Raw genomic sequence first — 17,356 nt, 5'->3', positions numbered from 1 at the left:
AAACAAAAGAGCTGGAGGAGGAAAAAGTGGGTTTCAACAGTGTTTGTGTGAAAAGAAGAGAGATAAAAGAGCGTGTCTGAGTGAGAGCTGCACATACACCAATCATCGTTTCTCTAGACCTTATATGGTTTTCTTACTTTTTGCTTGTTTGTGCCATTCTTCATGAGGTACAAGTTAGCTGCTGTATTAATGAGCTACAGTTTCCTGGTAGCCAGCAGCATTAACGCCATTCAGTCTTCATAATGGGCTCAATAACCTCTAACACCGATGTTTGCTTGTGTGTGTGTGTGTGTGTGTGTGTGTGTGTGTGTGTGTGTGTGTGTGTGTGTGTTTATATGTGTATATACATTGAAAAAAAAAACCAAAACAAAAGGCTGGTGACTAACACAAAGCTATTGATCCACGTTCCTCTGTAAACACTGTTGCTCAGTCGTGATGGTGCCCAGAAAAACCCCATTATTCTTTTGTTTGGAGGTGGTTATGGCTGACCTCAAGGCAAAAGTACACACACAGCAAAAGCGCATATATACTGCAGCAGACACAAACTAACACCATACACAAATAAAAGACCTGCAGGTTTAGGCCGCCATACACACTGACGCACTTGGTTACACACACAAATATAAACTCTAAGCATTTATGAAGACACACCTATGCAGAGCTATAAACTACATGGGCAACAATGGCCAGTTTCCAAACCAATATCTGCTGAATAAATATGATAACAGTGAGATTGTTTAGAAGGTGAATTAACATGGTGATTTAATGACAAAATGAACTTCCCTCTCTGCCAGTCACTTCATCTTTCCTTCAGTAACACTTTAGATTAAGGTACACAAAACTGAATAGTTATAATGGAACAAATGAGGAACTAACTGCTAGTGAAATATTAGTGATGAGTTACTCTAAATAAAATGTTATAGTTGCTAGCAAATTGGTGTACCTTATTGTAAAGTGTTACCTTCAATTTAAATTAAATGCTTTTCTTTTTTTTTTTTAATGTCATTTTCCAGCCAAAGGTCATTGAAGTGGAAACCTGCCAGCATGTTGTTGTCTGTCGTCTAAGCGCAGCCACACATGCAGATTGGCGATGGAGGCCTGAGTGGAGCTGTCTTCATTTTGTGCAGAAGGCAAAGAGCAATTTATTAGGAAAGTAATGCATTACCATTTCAAGCGGTTTCACACACTTTATTCAAAATCCATGCACTTTTCAAACCCTGAAGACATTACAATAAAATTCAAGTGTTTTCAAGGATTTCCAAGGATTATGTAGCCTACAAATCCTGGTGTAGGACACACTGGTGTACTGAGATTGTCAGCCTCTTCAAGGTTCATGGAACTGAACCAGCACTCTGTTAATGCAGCTAGTCTTAGGTTCATATACCATAAACCTTCATGTACTGTATATGGATCACCTTTATATAACCTGACTGGCACCTGCTGTGGTGTGGGCTGGTTTGTAATAATAAAAGATGCAACTCACAAAGTTCAAAACAAGCTCAGTTTCAAGAATAAATATGACAGTTTCATTTGTCTCCAAGTCATATATTTTGCAAAGACTAAATCAATACTACAGAAACTGCTGACTGATAGTGGCAGCCAGTGGCATACATTGGCAGTGTCTGGCTAAGCTGTCGATTGCAGGATGGAATTAGCTAAGCTTAGCAGCTGCTTAAGCCAACGGAGATTCACTCTGAGTCTGTGAGAAACCCGCAAATCCTGACAAAGATTAGTCCTGACCAGAAAACAAGGCATAATTCAGCCAGTGAGGTTTCAGCTGGGAATTCGAGAATGCAGAGGTCAATCCCAAAATTTTCAGCCGTCCAAACACAGAAAGGCATCTTACCATTCAGGATAAATGATAACTGTGTATAAAGTGTGGATTTTAATTGCTTCATTAAATGGTTTTAGCAGAGAATCATCCTCAACACCTTCCTCAGTGAAAGGGAAAAGCCCATCCTAACATAGTTCATCCTCCAACAGTTCAAGGTCAATTAGCCATACATAATAATTTTTTTTTTTCACAGAGAAAAAAAAAATTACAAAGATGCTCCATCACAAAAATTATCAAACTAACACAAGGCAACTGCCAGATATTTTTTTTGCTCCATCACAACACAGCTGTACACAGACATAATACTTTTCAAACTCTTATAATTAATTCACATTGTGCATTAATTTCTCCCTATCAGAGCCCATTATCAGAGAAGATTTGCAACTGAAAATTTATGATAGCATTATGCTTCCAGCACGATATATGATAATGTGATTAATTGCACTGTTTTACAGTTCTGTTTTAGGTTTATGTTAAAATTACCAGTACATTTTTTTTATTTAATTTTTAACAAGACAGCCTAATAGAGTTTTTATATTGTCACTTTTGGCTGAGCCGAGTGAAATCAGGCCACAATTATTTCCATTTCCATTACCACTTAATGCACCAACTAGTGCTCGAGATGGACCACCTCCAGAGTGGGGCTAAAGCGCACCCTACCCTCCTCAAAGCAGGTTGTGGTGAGGTCTCCTCCACCACCGCCAACCTGTGGCAAACCCCATTGTTCCACCTGTGTTGTGAGAGTCAACTCAAGCCTGTGCACGTGACCAGAGAGAAGGGTGTTTTTAAAAATTCTTCTTCTTCTCTCCTGCATCGCTGTTTGTACTTTTGAGGTATCGTGTAAAGTTACTGCTGATTAAAAACACAACATTTCCTAATCATGCTTCTTCATTATAAAAGCAAGCCAGCATGTGTGTATGGAAAAAGGACTGTTAGTTAGCAGTGCAAGTTAGTTAATTCCACAAAAAACTAAACTAGACCTCTCACATCATTATTTTTGCAGAGATGGACATGACATTAATTGTTCATCTGCTGTGGAAATCATGCCTTCAGCCATAGTCAAACAAACATGACATTGGTAAGCAGGAAACATATGTTTCCCTTAGAGTTACCGTATGGGTATGACAGTAGTATCAAGGTTGTACTACATCCTACCTTCTTGTAGAGGGAGCGCAGGTCTCTGTACTGCCACATACTGCTGAGGACCTGAGAGGCTGCCTTCACCACCTTTGCTGAGTGTCTGGAGAGAGACAGAGAAAGAGAGAGTGTTATTTCTCCTGGACCCCATTCCTTTGGATAATGTTGCTATGTCATCCTGTCCCCTGTCTCTACCAGCTGCACAAGATGTGTGCAGGCCTGTGGCACTTGTGATGGCTTTAAGAGTAAGAGGGCCATTGCTCTTCTCAGGAGAGAATGATTCCCCTTGCACAAAAACTGAGAGTTTCCAGATGAGTTTAAAATGACCCTCTCTGCCATGCTAATGGTCCCATCCCTGCCACTTAGCTGAAAAATGACTCAAGTAGGAGTCAGTTCATAAGCCCTGCCCCTTGAACAGCTACAGAAGAAAGCAAAAGAGACGCTCATTTTCCATTTGTCCACAAAAATTAACAGTAATTGTCCTGAAATAGGGTTTGTTTTCTCCTGTAAACAGAGCACAGAGTTTTTGAATATTACTATATGAGGTAATGGTATCAGCAGGAAGCCACTGCATCAACCCAGTACAATCACAACACACACTGGAAGGTATCATAGTTGCACATGAATAATGTGATCCTGAGGAAATAACATGCTAATCTCCACTGTTACATGAAAAAATTAAAAGTGAGACAAATCATTGATTTTACAGTGCAAACAGATCTTAATGGAAAAACACCATCAATGATTTTAATCAGTGAGAGACTATGCTTATTCACTGAATTTGGCTGAAGCTCTAAATTCTAATATCTGGAATAGGGGTGTCCCGATATTGATATTGGATATCGGTCCGATATCAGCCAAAAAACGAGATTCGGATTTTATCGGACTGCATCTAAAATCTCTGATATAAGTACTCCGATAAGCAGTCCATTTTCCGCTCCAGCACTTCTATCCATAGGTGACTCTGGTTGCTGACTATTGTTCTCTGTTTGAGTAACATCACTTGATCAAGCCTTTTCTAACATTCCACACTACAAAATAAGTAATAAAAGTATGTATGATTTGTGCTGATATCGATATCGGATCGATATCGATATCGGCCAGTACTGAAGGCTGCAATATTGGTACCGTATCGGAAGTGAAAAAGTTGTATCGGGACATCCCTAATCTGGAATATAAGACAACATTTTGGGGATTTCTGTATCCTGGGGATATGTTTTGGCATTTACCATTTCAAATGTATAGGCTATAAAGCAATATTTACACACACACACACACACACACACACACACACACACACACACACACACACACACACACACACACACACACACACACACACACACACACACACACACACACACACATTTTGTTTCATTTCATTGTATTTTTCAGCTCTCACTGTTTCAAAGAGTTTGGTAAACAGTGGCTATCTATGACAGCACTATAACAGGCATTTTACCAATCTTAAAGTGTGTAACTGTGTGAATGTAGCATGGTACGGCTGATAAGGAGCATTTATCCTCAGTGTACCTATCCTGAGAAAATTAAGATGTGTGGGCTATTAGCAGCTAACTACACTCACTGTGAAATTTGTACTTATGAAGGCTCCTTCCAGCCCCTCATCTCTCTCTATAATGGTGCCCTTGAGCACAGTTCCCTAAATAGACTGAGTCTCTCTCCATAACAATAAGTGAACGTTTGACCTCCGTCTGATAACACTCCGGTGTCATGGCAACCCCTGACCCGCTGGTTACCATAGCAGCTAGGCAGAACACCCTGCTCAGTCTCCCATGGTGACAGGAGTTATATTCCTGCTGCATCTGTCTTGTTGTTCTCCAGCTGTCTTTTGTGGATGAATGGTCACAGGGAAGGCAGGCGTAGTTATGAATGATGGATGTGTGGTCACATTAAGGCACTGGTCACTACTGACAGCGTGAGGTGCACTGAATGATGCCTTGACAGGTATAGCACAGTACGATAGTGAGAATCTGTTTTATTTTTTTTTCTTCCTGGCCCTCACCTTACATTTTAGGATTTAAGCTGTTTATTCAGTGCTGGTTGTCCTTGGGCATGAGAAAAGCCATTGAAAGTAAAAAGGGAGCTTTCTTATTTTGCCCCCTTTTGGTGACAGGTCATCTTTCTCTCTCCCAGGCACATGCAAATAAGAGTCCTGCACATGGCCAGGCACCCATGAGCACCTGCTGGGTAACTCGCAAAATATTGTGTAACAGATAAAAAAAACATATATACAGAAATATTTAAATGGTCAAAAAAATAATAATTGTGGGCGGGCTGTGGGTGACAACAACAATGTAACACATACAATACAATATACAATTGTTAAATAATGGGGCGTCAATGTCTGATCCAACAACAATGTAGGCTAGCTGATAGGGTGATATGGAAGACTATAAAGGCAGGGCATATCCCGCCTCTTGCTCATTGTCAAAGGCCAAGATGGACATTTGGGAGAAATTTGTTGACATCAGAGAGTGAGAATAAGCTTTTCAGTGGTTTTGCTGCATGCAAAAAAAGTGCCAAAAAGTATTAGCTTTTGATAAGTGCAAGCTATGGAAACACATCAACAGTTCCAGGAGCGCAGGTGATGTGCCAAATGACAACACAAGTAAGTGACACGTAAATGACTGTGTATATGTGTTTAATCATGGGCCAGGATCTGAATTTGACTCAGAGATAAACACAGGTAACAGGTAATTTCCGGCCCTCAGCTTTGCAGGTACAACATAGTATTATGCACGCTCATTCCTCTTTGTCCAATGCTTATTTTGTCAGAGTTACGGTAAGCGTTCTTCACCTTTCTGGAGCAGAAAATTATCCCTGTTTAAATCTGGATGAATGCAAAGCATACATCATCATTATGATCTAATAAGCACTTCTACAACAGTGCAGGAAAAACTGTTCTGCTGTTATAAATACATATGACATACATTTCCATAAAATGTTATAATATATCATTATCCTCAGATGCCCTTTGAGGATTTCTGCTGAACCCAATTTGGGACTCCTGCAAATGCATCTCAATTGATGTTAAGTCACAGGGATGAACAGTGTGTTGCTATTATAGCTCAGTAGCTCTATTCTCACTGTGACAGTGTGTGTAATGGCACACTCACTTGTCTCCTTTGCTGCGGGCGATGCCGATGAGTTTTTCTATGCCACCAGCATCACGCAGGGCTTTGGCGTTCTCCATGTTCTTAGTGATGACTTCGTGCAGGGCGCAGCAGATGGCAGTTACCGTATCATCTGACATGGCCTTGCTGGCAGGACCTGTGGTCCCAGAGGTCCCACTGCTGGTGGCGTTATTGTTGCTGCTGCTGCTACTGCCTGGTAACCGATGGATCAAATCTCTCATGGCATATTTACCTGGTTTGTGGAGAAAAGGAAGGGAAGGGACAAAAAAATATTGGTCAGATTTTACTCTCTGTTCATCCTCTCGTATACAGGCAATTTTGCTGGAAATGTCTTGAAAGGTTCTTCTAAAAATGGCCTTTGGATTGATTTTTGTGAACAAAAGAAAGGACACATTTAAGGTTTTGGTCTGAGCTGGGACTACATGAACATATTCATTCTGAGATACAGTCTGATAAACTGTGTGGGCGCTTATTTTTCTATGACAGTTCATAGTCCTATGGAAATGGATGATTTGAAACAAGCATTTATGTTGAGTGTAGTTCTGGATGACATATGGTATAGAAATCTATACAACAACCTCAATAATATACCGCTCTATGACATAAAACAAATTTTGCCCTTTTACTGTCTTTTAAAGCAAATGGCTTGTACGGCAAGTGAGTGGTTTGGATAACTCCATAAAGCTTCAGTTTGAGAGGGCACACTGCAAATCCTCTGACGCACACACACTAATGCAGACATGCTGAGAATCCAATAAAAGGGGCGACTTGTGGTATTTCGGTGAAAAGGCTGGCATATGAGGAAAATGAAAAAAAAAAAAAAACTGACATTCAAAGAATGGGTAGTTGGAGAGATCGAAGCAACAGAGAGAGGGAGTAATTAAGACGTGCAGGAGACGCTGTCAGGTAGGAAACCCATAAACTCAGCCAGTGATAGGGTGGAGCAGGTGGAAGCAATAACATCTGGAGTGAAGGGGAGTTTAAGGGAAAGTGGTGTGCGTATGGATTTCAAAGAGGTTAGGATGGGAGGTGGGAACAAAACTACCTACATGTAATCTGAGCTCACCCACTCAGTAAGGTAGTCTGTATAGGGTTGTGATGATATCTGCATGACTGCACTGTCATGGGGTTGGGCTCTTCACTGCTCAAATTTTATTTTGTTGAGTCAATCTCACTGTTAATCCATTGTACAATGTGTTTGAGATCAGTGCTGTTAAACATGACAAGTCCAGAAGACAGCCTCTGATGGGTTGACAAACTCAACCCATGCTTGTCTTTGTTAGATCAAATGAAACAAGACTTGAATTAATTCTGTCCCCCAAATTTAGACTGCTTTCATGTAGATTAGTGAAATTTGTTAGCATATTTAGATGACATTATTTTACATTCTTATTTATTTTACACTTATTCTTCAAACGGTCAAATTTGCTGGGACATATGTACTGTCATCAGAAAGCAATCAACTGTTATTTCCTGCAGTGTTTCTGAGTCAACTACTCGCAATGGAGTTTCCCATGAGAGCGAGGTCTCCGGATATGAAGATAACCGAGGAGAGGGGGCCGATAAATGAGAGATCAGAGCAGAGAGGTGATGAGTGGAAGAATGGAAGGCAGGAGAGGGACTGAAGAGATGAGAGGAGAGCGGTGATTGTGCTGACTGATACAGTGTGTGGAGATTCATCAAACATGAGCGGCAGTCAAGGGGTAAGAAATGCCTTGACCATCATAAAACCTGTCAATTACACTCGAATCATCTTTAGCCCCTGGGATGAAACCCACGGGTCATGTTCCAGGTAAAGAATCAATTTGGATGCAGAGGTGATTGTTGAACAATGAACCATGAATGAAATGTGGTTAATTTTTTAACAAAATCCACTCAATAGAACACTATGAGCCCTCTTACCCTGATCTATACAAAAAGGATCACTTCAATCAACTGAGCACCTCCACAAGAATGAATTGCCCTGTCCTCCCTGTGACATGTTGCTGGGTGTGACAAAGCATGCCATTTAAAACTATGTGAGTGTGTTCCTCTTTGTGTGTGTGTGCGCACAACACTGAAGAGCTGCTCAGTGTGAGTCACTGTCTCCTTCTAAATTTTACAAATGCAAGTCCTTCACAGAAGTGCTGGATCAGATAGAGTAGATAAAAACAGGAAGTGCTAATGTAAGTGTTAAATCCCTCGTCGAATCATCCTCAAGTGGACCATTACTTCCTCCCTGGTAGCTGAGAAAACTGAGGCCAAAATGCCCAATTTGCAATAAACGCAAAATGCTTCTGGATTTCACTGACAGGTTTTTTCGCCGGCTGTGAGATAGTGTTTCTTTCTAAACAACTCATTTTCACAGCAACAGCACAAAACTACCAAATACCTATCTAACTGCCGCTTTGCATCAGAGGTATAATCTTCTGCAGCCCACACTGCTATTTTGAATTTATTAAGTCTTAGTGAGAAATATAAGTAAAAATATACCATCCCTGCGGGGTACAGATTTGTTCCTTCACTTGTAAAATACAGACTGAATTAAATCTGAGTATAAAATCTATCCTCCCAATCTCTCTCATTTTCAAGGGTTCTCACTCTAAAAATCAGGCATGGCCTGACGCACTTAATTGCCCAAAATTATTTAGCGCCAAATTAGATTACAACCACATTTGTGAATGTTGCACATACAGCCACACTGCACAGGTGTGTAACATTTCATACAAGTCTATCCACAGGGGGTGCTACAGTAACAGTAAAACACGATATTTCTCCAATTCTCCTGTCATCAATAAGATGAAACTTGGTATGCATTCTCCATAACCGTGTGAACAACAGATCCACCTTGGGGCAATTAATAAAAGACTCTTTCATAAGCTTGGCATGTAAGTGGCAGCAGCAGCATTTTTGGCAGGATATGCAAATATCCTAGTTTAATGTTGTTTTTTTTTTAATTTCTTGTCTAGTTTTAATTCTCTGTTTAAATATTGTTATATGTTTATTTTTTTCATGTCAAATGCCATATACTGTAATTTCAATTCATTATCATCTTTGATTTCTAAGCTAAATGCCTTTTTTCTTATGAATGAATTATATTAACCACTGCTGCCTTAGCACCATTAACACAAATAGTAACCTACAAATTTGCCTACTGGCAAATCTAGACTGAACTTCATGCACCTAGATGTAAGATTCAAAGTTGCCGTCAAGTATATGAGGATCATTAACTCCCACTGACCCTTATCAGTTTATTAAACCATACTATAGCTCATTTTCTACTAATATAGTATTAAGTGGAGTCTTTAACAAGGATAAGCACACCCACTGTGAAAAAATAATAAAAAGCTAAAAAGAGTTAAGCATTCAATTTCATTCTTTCGTTTCATTTCTGATGTTTGAATTACACACAACAGGGCTCCCATTCACTGTTCTGACCATGGCTTCCTATTCATTATTATACAGCTTGCTCAATAATGCCTACACACACATTTGAAACCATTGCTCCTAACCTGAACTGAATTACAAACCTTTAACTTTTAAAACAAGCTGACAAGAAAGACCAGCAACCAGTGACTAATAATTATATATAATTATTATATGTATAACTTACATTCTTTGGATTTCAGTCACTTAAGTTGTGATTAGACTTGCAGGTGTGTTCACAGTGTTTCTACAACCTAATCGAGAGCAGCCATTTAAAAATACTCTCTAAGTTACCCAATCCAACCCAATTCCAATATCAGTATCAGGCCAAATATTGACACAAGGCTTTCTCTTGGTATCATTACCAATACCAATTCCACTTTAATTCTTACATCGTGTGTTTGCAGCACATTTTCTCCTTCTGAATACTACACCAGTCAGTGCAAATTGAAGCTAAATAGCACATTCCACTTCTACTCTGCATATTCATGTTACATAAGGTAAAAGCATTCCAACTTATTTCACTAAGACGTGGCTAGAGTGCAGAAATGTACTAGCCACCTCACTCACAGTGTGACAATAAACCAGCATGAAAGTGAACATATAGACATACAATATAACACATTACAACACTAACAAACAGTAAGATTTACATGTTGGAACATAAAATAGCAAACTTAAACTCTCAGTGGTGCATCATGGTAATTTATGCATATCAGCTGCACTTGTGAATGCCACAAGCCAGAATCGTACAGCACCACACCATGGTTGAATCACATTACACAAACTGCACAAGCTTTCCAGACTGCAGTTAAGTTTCAGCCTCATGTAAATCAAGGAAAAAAAGTGCTACTATATAGTATAGTATCATATAAACAGTATAGTGTAAATGGGTAAACCCTGCTGATACTCTAGTAGGTCTTTCACAGCTAAAGGAGATTGATGATGTTAAAATAACTTTCCAGGACAACACAAGATTTTCCAGGACACCTTTTTTTCTACTTTTTTTTGTCTACTGTTTTCCAGGTTTTTCAGGAGGCAAGGAAACTATGTCTTCCTCATTCACAACTTTCTTGGTGTTTTTCAAAAAAAATAAAAAAATAAAAAATCCCCACTTCTTCATAATGCTGATTTTTTTTCCCAGACCAATCCATCACTGTGATATCCAAGGAGCCCTTACAGGCTGGTGGTAAATCCCTCGCTCATATTACCTCTAATAAGTCTAAGTGATCTGGGAAGGGCTGAGAACAGCAGAGCAATACACAGAGCGGGAAAATCAGATGACACCATCAACCTTCATAAGGTAAGGGAACACACACACACACACACACACACACACACACACAGAATGATTATACATATGCCCTTGTACACAAACGTTGTTTTTATACACCTGACTTTAAGCATGCTCATGAGAAAACACATGGAGGCTTCAACGCGCACATGTACATACAGACATGCACAAATGCACACACACACACACACACACACACACACACACACACACACACACACACACACACACACACACACACACACACACACACACACACACATACATCTATCTGTAAGGATGGAGAAGTGAGTTAATTGGCCAAGTGTTATCTCAGGCTGGCAGGCTGAGTAGAGGTTAAGCGGTCATTGTCTTTTGGCTGCGAGGACAAAGTTAAGCTGCTTCCTACGAGGAAGACTCATTATTTGACTGACTTGAATCAGACTGACTAATTTCCAGGCTGATTTACTGGCTGGTGGCTGACTGATTTATTTGGTTTCTTTCTTGATTTAATGATGTGACTAATTTCTGAATGAGTGAGTGAATTATTTACTGGCTGACTGCATGACTAATTTACTGACTGACTGCCAGATAATTTACTACGTGAATGACTGACAATTTATTGATTGACTGACTGACTGATTGAGTGAGTGACTAATTTATCAACTGGCTGACTGTAGGGAATCCAGGAATAACAAAAAGAGGGAGAGGAGCAGGCGTGAAAAAAATAAAAAGAGCACCAGGAGTATGTGGCGGGGCATTTTCTCCTCTGTAAGGACACTCTAGAGGGCACGTTACCACATTTTATCCACTGGAAAAACACCCTATGGCACAGTTTAGCCTGTTTCATCCACTGGAAAGGCACCGTACAGGACAAATTATCACATTTTGTCCACTGGGAATGCACCCTAGAGGACAAATGATCATGTTTCGTTCACTGGAAGGGTCACCTGAAAGGCTACTTTATCAAATTGTCTTGGACACTTGGCCAACCTAGAGGACACTTTTGCTGCATTTTTCAAACACACCCCTCTCCTTCCCCCTCTGCGTCCACCAGTGGTGAAGAGTTTTCTCAAAGATTTTTAAACTCTTAAAGGTGTTCTACATGTATATTTGTATTGTCTGCTTACAGACAGATGCTCTGATGAACTGCTGTCAGCTTATCCCTTAAACATGCTTGTATGTGTGTGTTTACACAGTTGTGTGTGTGCATATCCCTGCATATGTCTATGTGTCTTTCATCATCACATGCATCCCACAGGGGGCGGCGGTGGAACAGAGATGATATGGAAGGATAAAGCGAAAATAGGGTAGGAAGATTAGGAAGAAACAGCATGGTAACCCCATATTTGAGAAAGAGGAAGGAAGAGGAGGAACAGAAAGAATGGCTGAAGGATGGATAAACTGGGAGAAAGTTTACATACACATATGCGTGTGCTGACACAGGAATGCAATGTGAAACGGAGAAGCCCTCGTTATTTCCAACCCTTTTAATAACACACCCTGTTAGAGGAAAACAATGCCTCCAGATAATCACTGAGTGCTAAGAAACATGACTGATAGCCTCACACACAGCTCACCTTGACAACACACACGCATACAGCAGTGCATGCACACCAATACACATCTCACCTAAACATACACATTGCTCATTATCTGGTTTTCTCGTTGTTTGCTTCAGTTTTTGGTTTGCCTGTTTTGTTTTGGGATACCTGTTTGTTTTGATTTGAGATGTTTTTGTCTCAACTGATGTCATATTTTTGTCTCTTGGGGGTTTTATTGTATTTTTTTTTTATCATCTTACAGAATTTTATCATAGAACAAATATTAATACGACATATAGAATAGAAATAAATAGCAAAGGCTGAACTAAACTAAACTAAATCAAAGCTGTGCTCAGACACCACTAGTCAAATAAAATCCGGCCTCTTTCCTACATCCAGACACTATGATACCCAAAGCATGCAAGAGGAGTACTGATGAATTATAGATTAATATAAATGAGAGGGAGTTGCTGCACTTTCCTAACGTCAATGCAAAATTCAACACATTTTAAGAGCTAAACCTTTTGATGTGCTGATTACCCTGATGAAGACATTTTTTTGTGAGAATGTGGATTTAAATTTTTACTAAATATACAATTTATCTCTGGAGGTTAAAGGGATAGTTTGGATAATCTGATGTGGGGTTGTATGAGGTGCTATTCTACAGTCAGTGCATTACGTGCAGTAGATGACGGTCGACATGCCCCCAGTTTGGAGAAAAAGAGAGGAGGCTTAACAATGATGTGGACTGGGTCACATACAAAAGATATTTTAGTAGGGTTGCAAATTGAAAGCACTTTCCTTAATTGATCATTGGTAACACTGACAATCAATTAATCATTATTAAAAAAGATAAAAATTGTGCCATATCAAACAGTTCCAAATGTACTTTTTTACCCCACAATGAAAGCGCTGTTTCCACAGCAACATATTGCACATTCCCTGACAACTTTACAGCCTATGAAACATATGAAGACAGGCCCACATATTAAATACATATACTTGAATATCATATAACATGTGGAGCGTGTTCATAACTCTCTGTTATATTTTAGACCTTTATTTGATAGTAGATTGACTGAATTTTAATTATTCAATCAAATTCTTAAGGATCAATTCACTGATAATTGATTAATTGTTATCATCCCTATATTTTAGCCACTTAAAAAATGTTCACCTAAAAAACATCAACATCAATTTAAGTGGCTAAAATATCTATTGTTGCAGACTACCTCCACAGCACATCGCTTAGCATCCATGCTGATTCTTCTCTGTGCTCCTCCTAACTGTAGCTAATACACTGAGTTTTGATAAGTACCTCATACACCCCACATTACACAATCTGACCTATCTTTCAAAAAAATTTAGATATAACATTAACACATAACTAATATGAATGTGTTAAAACTGTATAATCAATCAGCATGTTGTAGTACATACAAGACAAAGCCAGGTTGAGCGTTAAGCCAGGAGCTTCCTGTAACAATTATTCCTGTAACCTAGAGTCATTAAGGAAGGAAAGAACTTAAAAAGCTAAGGTCTGAATTAAGATATATTTTTTTTATGAGTGGGCTGGTGACTCCTTGTACTTTAAAGTCCTACTGTGACACAGACGGCACCTTTACATGCTGGAGTACAGTCTCCTTTCTCCTCCTTCCTCTGTCACTGAAATGTGAGCCACACCTGGAACATGTCCTCGAGGAGAGAAACAAGCCCTGTGCTGATCACCGCACAGTCTAATAAACCTGTATTACACAACTCCTCCAATATAGCCATCTTCACCTGGGAGGCAAAGCTGGTAATATATTCCTGTGCTGCATTCCCTCATGTGTCGCTAAGTCCCGCTGAGCAGGGCGTGCTTCATCAGGGCCATAATGGCTGATTTGATTTAAAGAGATCCAATTACCCTCAACAATGGAGTGATTTGATTGTTTACTGACGGAGAAGGGAGAGTGTTATTGAAGTAAAATTGGAGGTAATTGTCTCAGGGAGATGTGGGGAAAGATGAAATGGCTTGATTGGTTGTGGCGTCCGACTGTCTGAGAATAAAGGATGGTTAATACACAGTTATCAGTGACTGGGTTGGGGTCCCTAAGGTGGGCTGCTGTATGCTTACTGGTATCGAAAGCTTCTGGCGATGTTACGTTTCTAAAGCCATCCTGGGTTCTATGAATATGTTGTTGGGTGAATAAAAGCCAGTATTACAATAAAAGTGTTTGCTGTAATAACAGACAAACATGAGGTACTTTAGCCTGCAGCTGTGAAATCTGTTTTGAGTTGTCAGAAAAGAAACTGAGAATGTGATAACTGCTGAAACCCTTTTAGATCCAAACTGCAGGTATATTTATGTGTATAAATAAATATTTTAGCAAAGAAAGGTACCATTTTACTTCGAGTGATCACTTGAAGGCGTGCTGTATTCATGTTTATAGCATCCTGACTCTTAAAGGAATAGTTTGGATTATTTGAAGTGGAGTTGTTTGAGGTACTCATCCATAGACAGTTTGGAGAAGCAGAAAATGTATTTTAGCCACTTAAAAAAGGTCCCCCTGAAAAAACAAAAACAAACTCAGTTTATACTTTATTTAGAATATTTAACTTTGCCATCAGACAACCATTTCTGATGGGAAATCTTAACTTAAATCAAATATAACCCTCTCTCTCTAAACAAACCAAAATCCACAGGCAAAAATCAGTAATTTACCTCACAGAACACAGAAATTCTGCCACTGTATGGATCTTTTACTTAGTTTGTGTAAATGTGTAACTTATATCTAAAATAGGTTTTAAAGAGTTAGTTTCAGCCAATAGCACAAACAAACTAACAGATCAAGGCAGTGCTAGAACAGCAACTCCTGCATTCTGTGAAATAATGTTATTTATTTCACCTATGGAGGGAGCTACTTGGCTTGTATAAGGCAGTTTGCTGTCAGGTAGTGAGGAAAAGCAGTGAAAATATTCTAAATGGAGTGTACACTTGATTTTTTTTTAGGTGGACGTTTATTCACTGGCTAAAATACCTAATGTTTCTGCCCCCCTCCACAGCAGTTCATTACTTCGAGATACTCCTCTTTGCCTCTTCAATCCTGGGATGTGCCAACTGCCATCTACTCTAGTTAACACACTGCCAATCAATAACATCAAACATCAAACTATCCTTTTAACAGGTGAAGCATTCAGTTTAAAGTGTTGTTACTCTGATGTGTTGATTTGACATCAGATAAATTTGAAACTGAGTGAGTTTTTAATCAGCAGTACATCACATCATCGACAGGGGGCGCCAGATTCAAAGCAACAGGGTGTTTCTGTTTCTAGTTCTGTTCCGTGGGAATATTCCTTTATTGAAAACAAAGGATGGATGCTGGCCTCTGAGAGGTCACACTGAGTATGAGACTATACACCAGAATTATATCAACACACGAACCCTGGAGATACTCTTGAAAATCAGTGTTGTCATTCAGGGAGGAGGGAGGGGTGTTTTATTAAAACCAATTTTCCTGATTTTCCCCTTACTATAATCCAAATCATAAAAAAAATTACAGCATTCTAATGAGTTCTGGATTATGGGCTCATTTGGAGAGCAGCCACAAAGAAGTGAAAATATAAATCACATACTGCACACACACACACCCTGCAGTTGCCAATTATCAACATCCTCGCATCCTCATCAAACCAAAATAGATACGAATGACCTCCAAAGACAGCCTGACTCTCCACTGCAATGTGAGGTGCATTCCTTTTAACTCGTGAATAAACAAAAATACAAATGAATAAATAAAAAGAAATGCAGAGGAGAGCACAGACAGATGAAACACAGCAGGTTTAAAGAGGTCAGAAATGGAGGTAAATTGGAAAGCGGCATGCCGTCGTTTCCTTCGTTGTAAAATATTCTGCCTTGCTGTGTTTGGTGCTTTTCACACCAGTTATATCTCGCCCTCTGTGTCTCTCTTTGATGTCTGTGGGTGACAGGTTTACAGCATAAACTGCAGAGGAGGGAGACACGGAGAGAGTGAGAAAGGGAGGAAAGGCGGAGGATTCTTTTTTTTTTTTTCCCTCTGCGAGGAACCTGTGGCTTCATTAAAGACATTCCACTGACATGAAGCAGATGCCTGTTTAGGAAGACGAATCAAATCGTGATGGTTAAAGGGAAGATATGTAATATATTCACTCTACTAAATCATAAAATGACCATGACATGTCATCAGACATTAAGGTAAGTTGAAATACAGCCACAACCAGCATGTTCTCTTTTGAAATTTACATTCTGTGCCAGAATAACTGCTTTTGTTTGTCCATTACACATTTATTAGAGTTCAAATTTGTGCTGAATGTTGACTGAATGAGTAATTGTCTGTTCAAGAGTTGCAAGAAATCATCAACAATAGCTTAGAGAGGGTAGATAATTCTAATTAATGGAGTCTGGCAGGCTGTAAGACAGGCAGTCACTGAACTCCAACTCCAGAGTGTGTATTTTCAGAGCAGTGGGCTTTTGTTTTCAGGACAATAGGCTTAGCTTCATATTAACAGACACTTGACAGTTATAAACAGCTGATCAACTTACAGTGTAGGGCTCATCATCACTTGTCAGTGTCAAACTACAATCTTGCACCCTATCATGTGCCCCTAGGGAGGAAACAACTCAATACAACCATAGAATGTGTGCTAAAAACACTAGGGACTTACACAGTTAAATTAAAATGTTACACGGTACAGATTCTCAGTGATCACCAGCTGGATTCTAGAATACAATCATGAGGGCGCACCTTTGAATATGTCATTTAGGTCCCTAGAAGCAAAAAACCCCCCATCAAAATTAAATGAATCTGTGCACCTCCCAAGATCACCTGAACATGAGTCAGATCCTGGAGGGACAGCTGCAAGACAAAAATCTCATCACAGCATGACAGCCCTTTCTTTCCCGCCCTCCATATCTTTTTATTGTTCTCTGTTTCTGTTTCTCTGCCTGTCGTGCTCCCCATCTGGCACAGTGGAGCAAAGGACGGAGAAT

At 39.6% G+C, this 17,356-nt stretch overlaps 1 protein-coding gene across 3 annotated transcripts in view; it reads right to left on the bottom strand.

Annotated features, from left to right (window-relative positions):
* ctnnd2a (catenin (cadherin-associated protein), delta 2a) overlaps positions 1-17,356 on the bottom strand; it is a 328,733-nt gene that overhangs the window by 19,586 nt on the left and 291,791 nt on the right. For all 3 annotated transcript variants that reach the window (XM_084746984.1, XM_084746983.1, XM_084746985.1), the window contains 2 exons: positions 6,109-6,358; positions 2,990-3,074 (listed from right to left, as the gene is read on the bottom strand). In XM_084746984.1, the coding sequence (XP_084603110.1) occupies positions 2,990-3,074; positions 6,109-6,358 (335 nt within the window). The remainder of the gene's footprint in view (positions 1-2,989; positions 3,075-6,108; positions 6,359-17,356) is intronic.

Source organism: Lutjanus erythropterus, chromosome 21 (genome assembly GCF_056507025.1).
Source record: "Lutjanus erythropterus isolate fLutEry1 chromosome 21, fLutEry1.hap2, whole genome shotgun sequence".
NCBI lineage: Eukaryota > Metazoa > Chordata > Actinopteri > Lutjaniformes > Lutjanidae > Lutjanus > Lutjanus erythropterus.
This window is presented reverse-complemented; position numbering and strand designations above follow the sequence as displayed.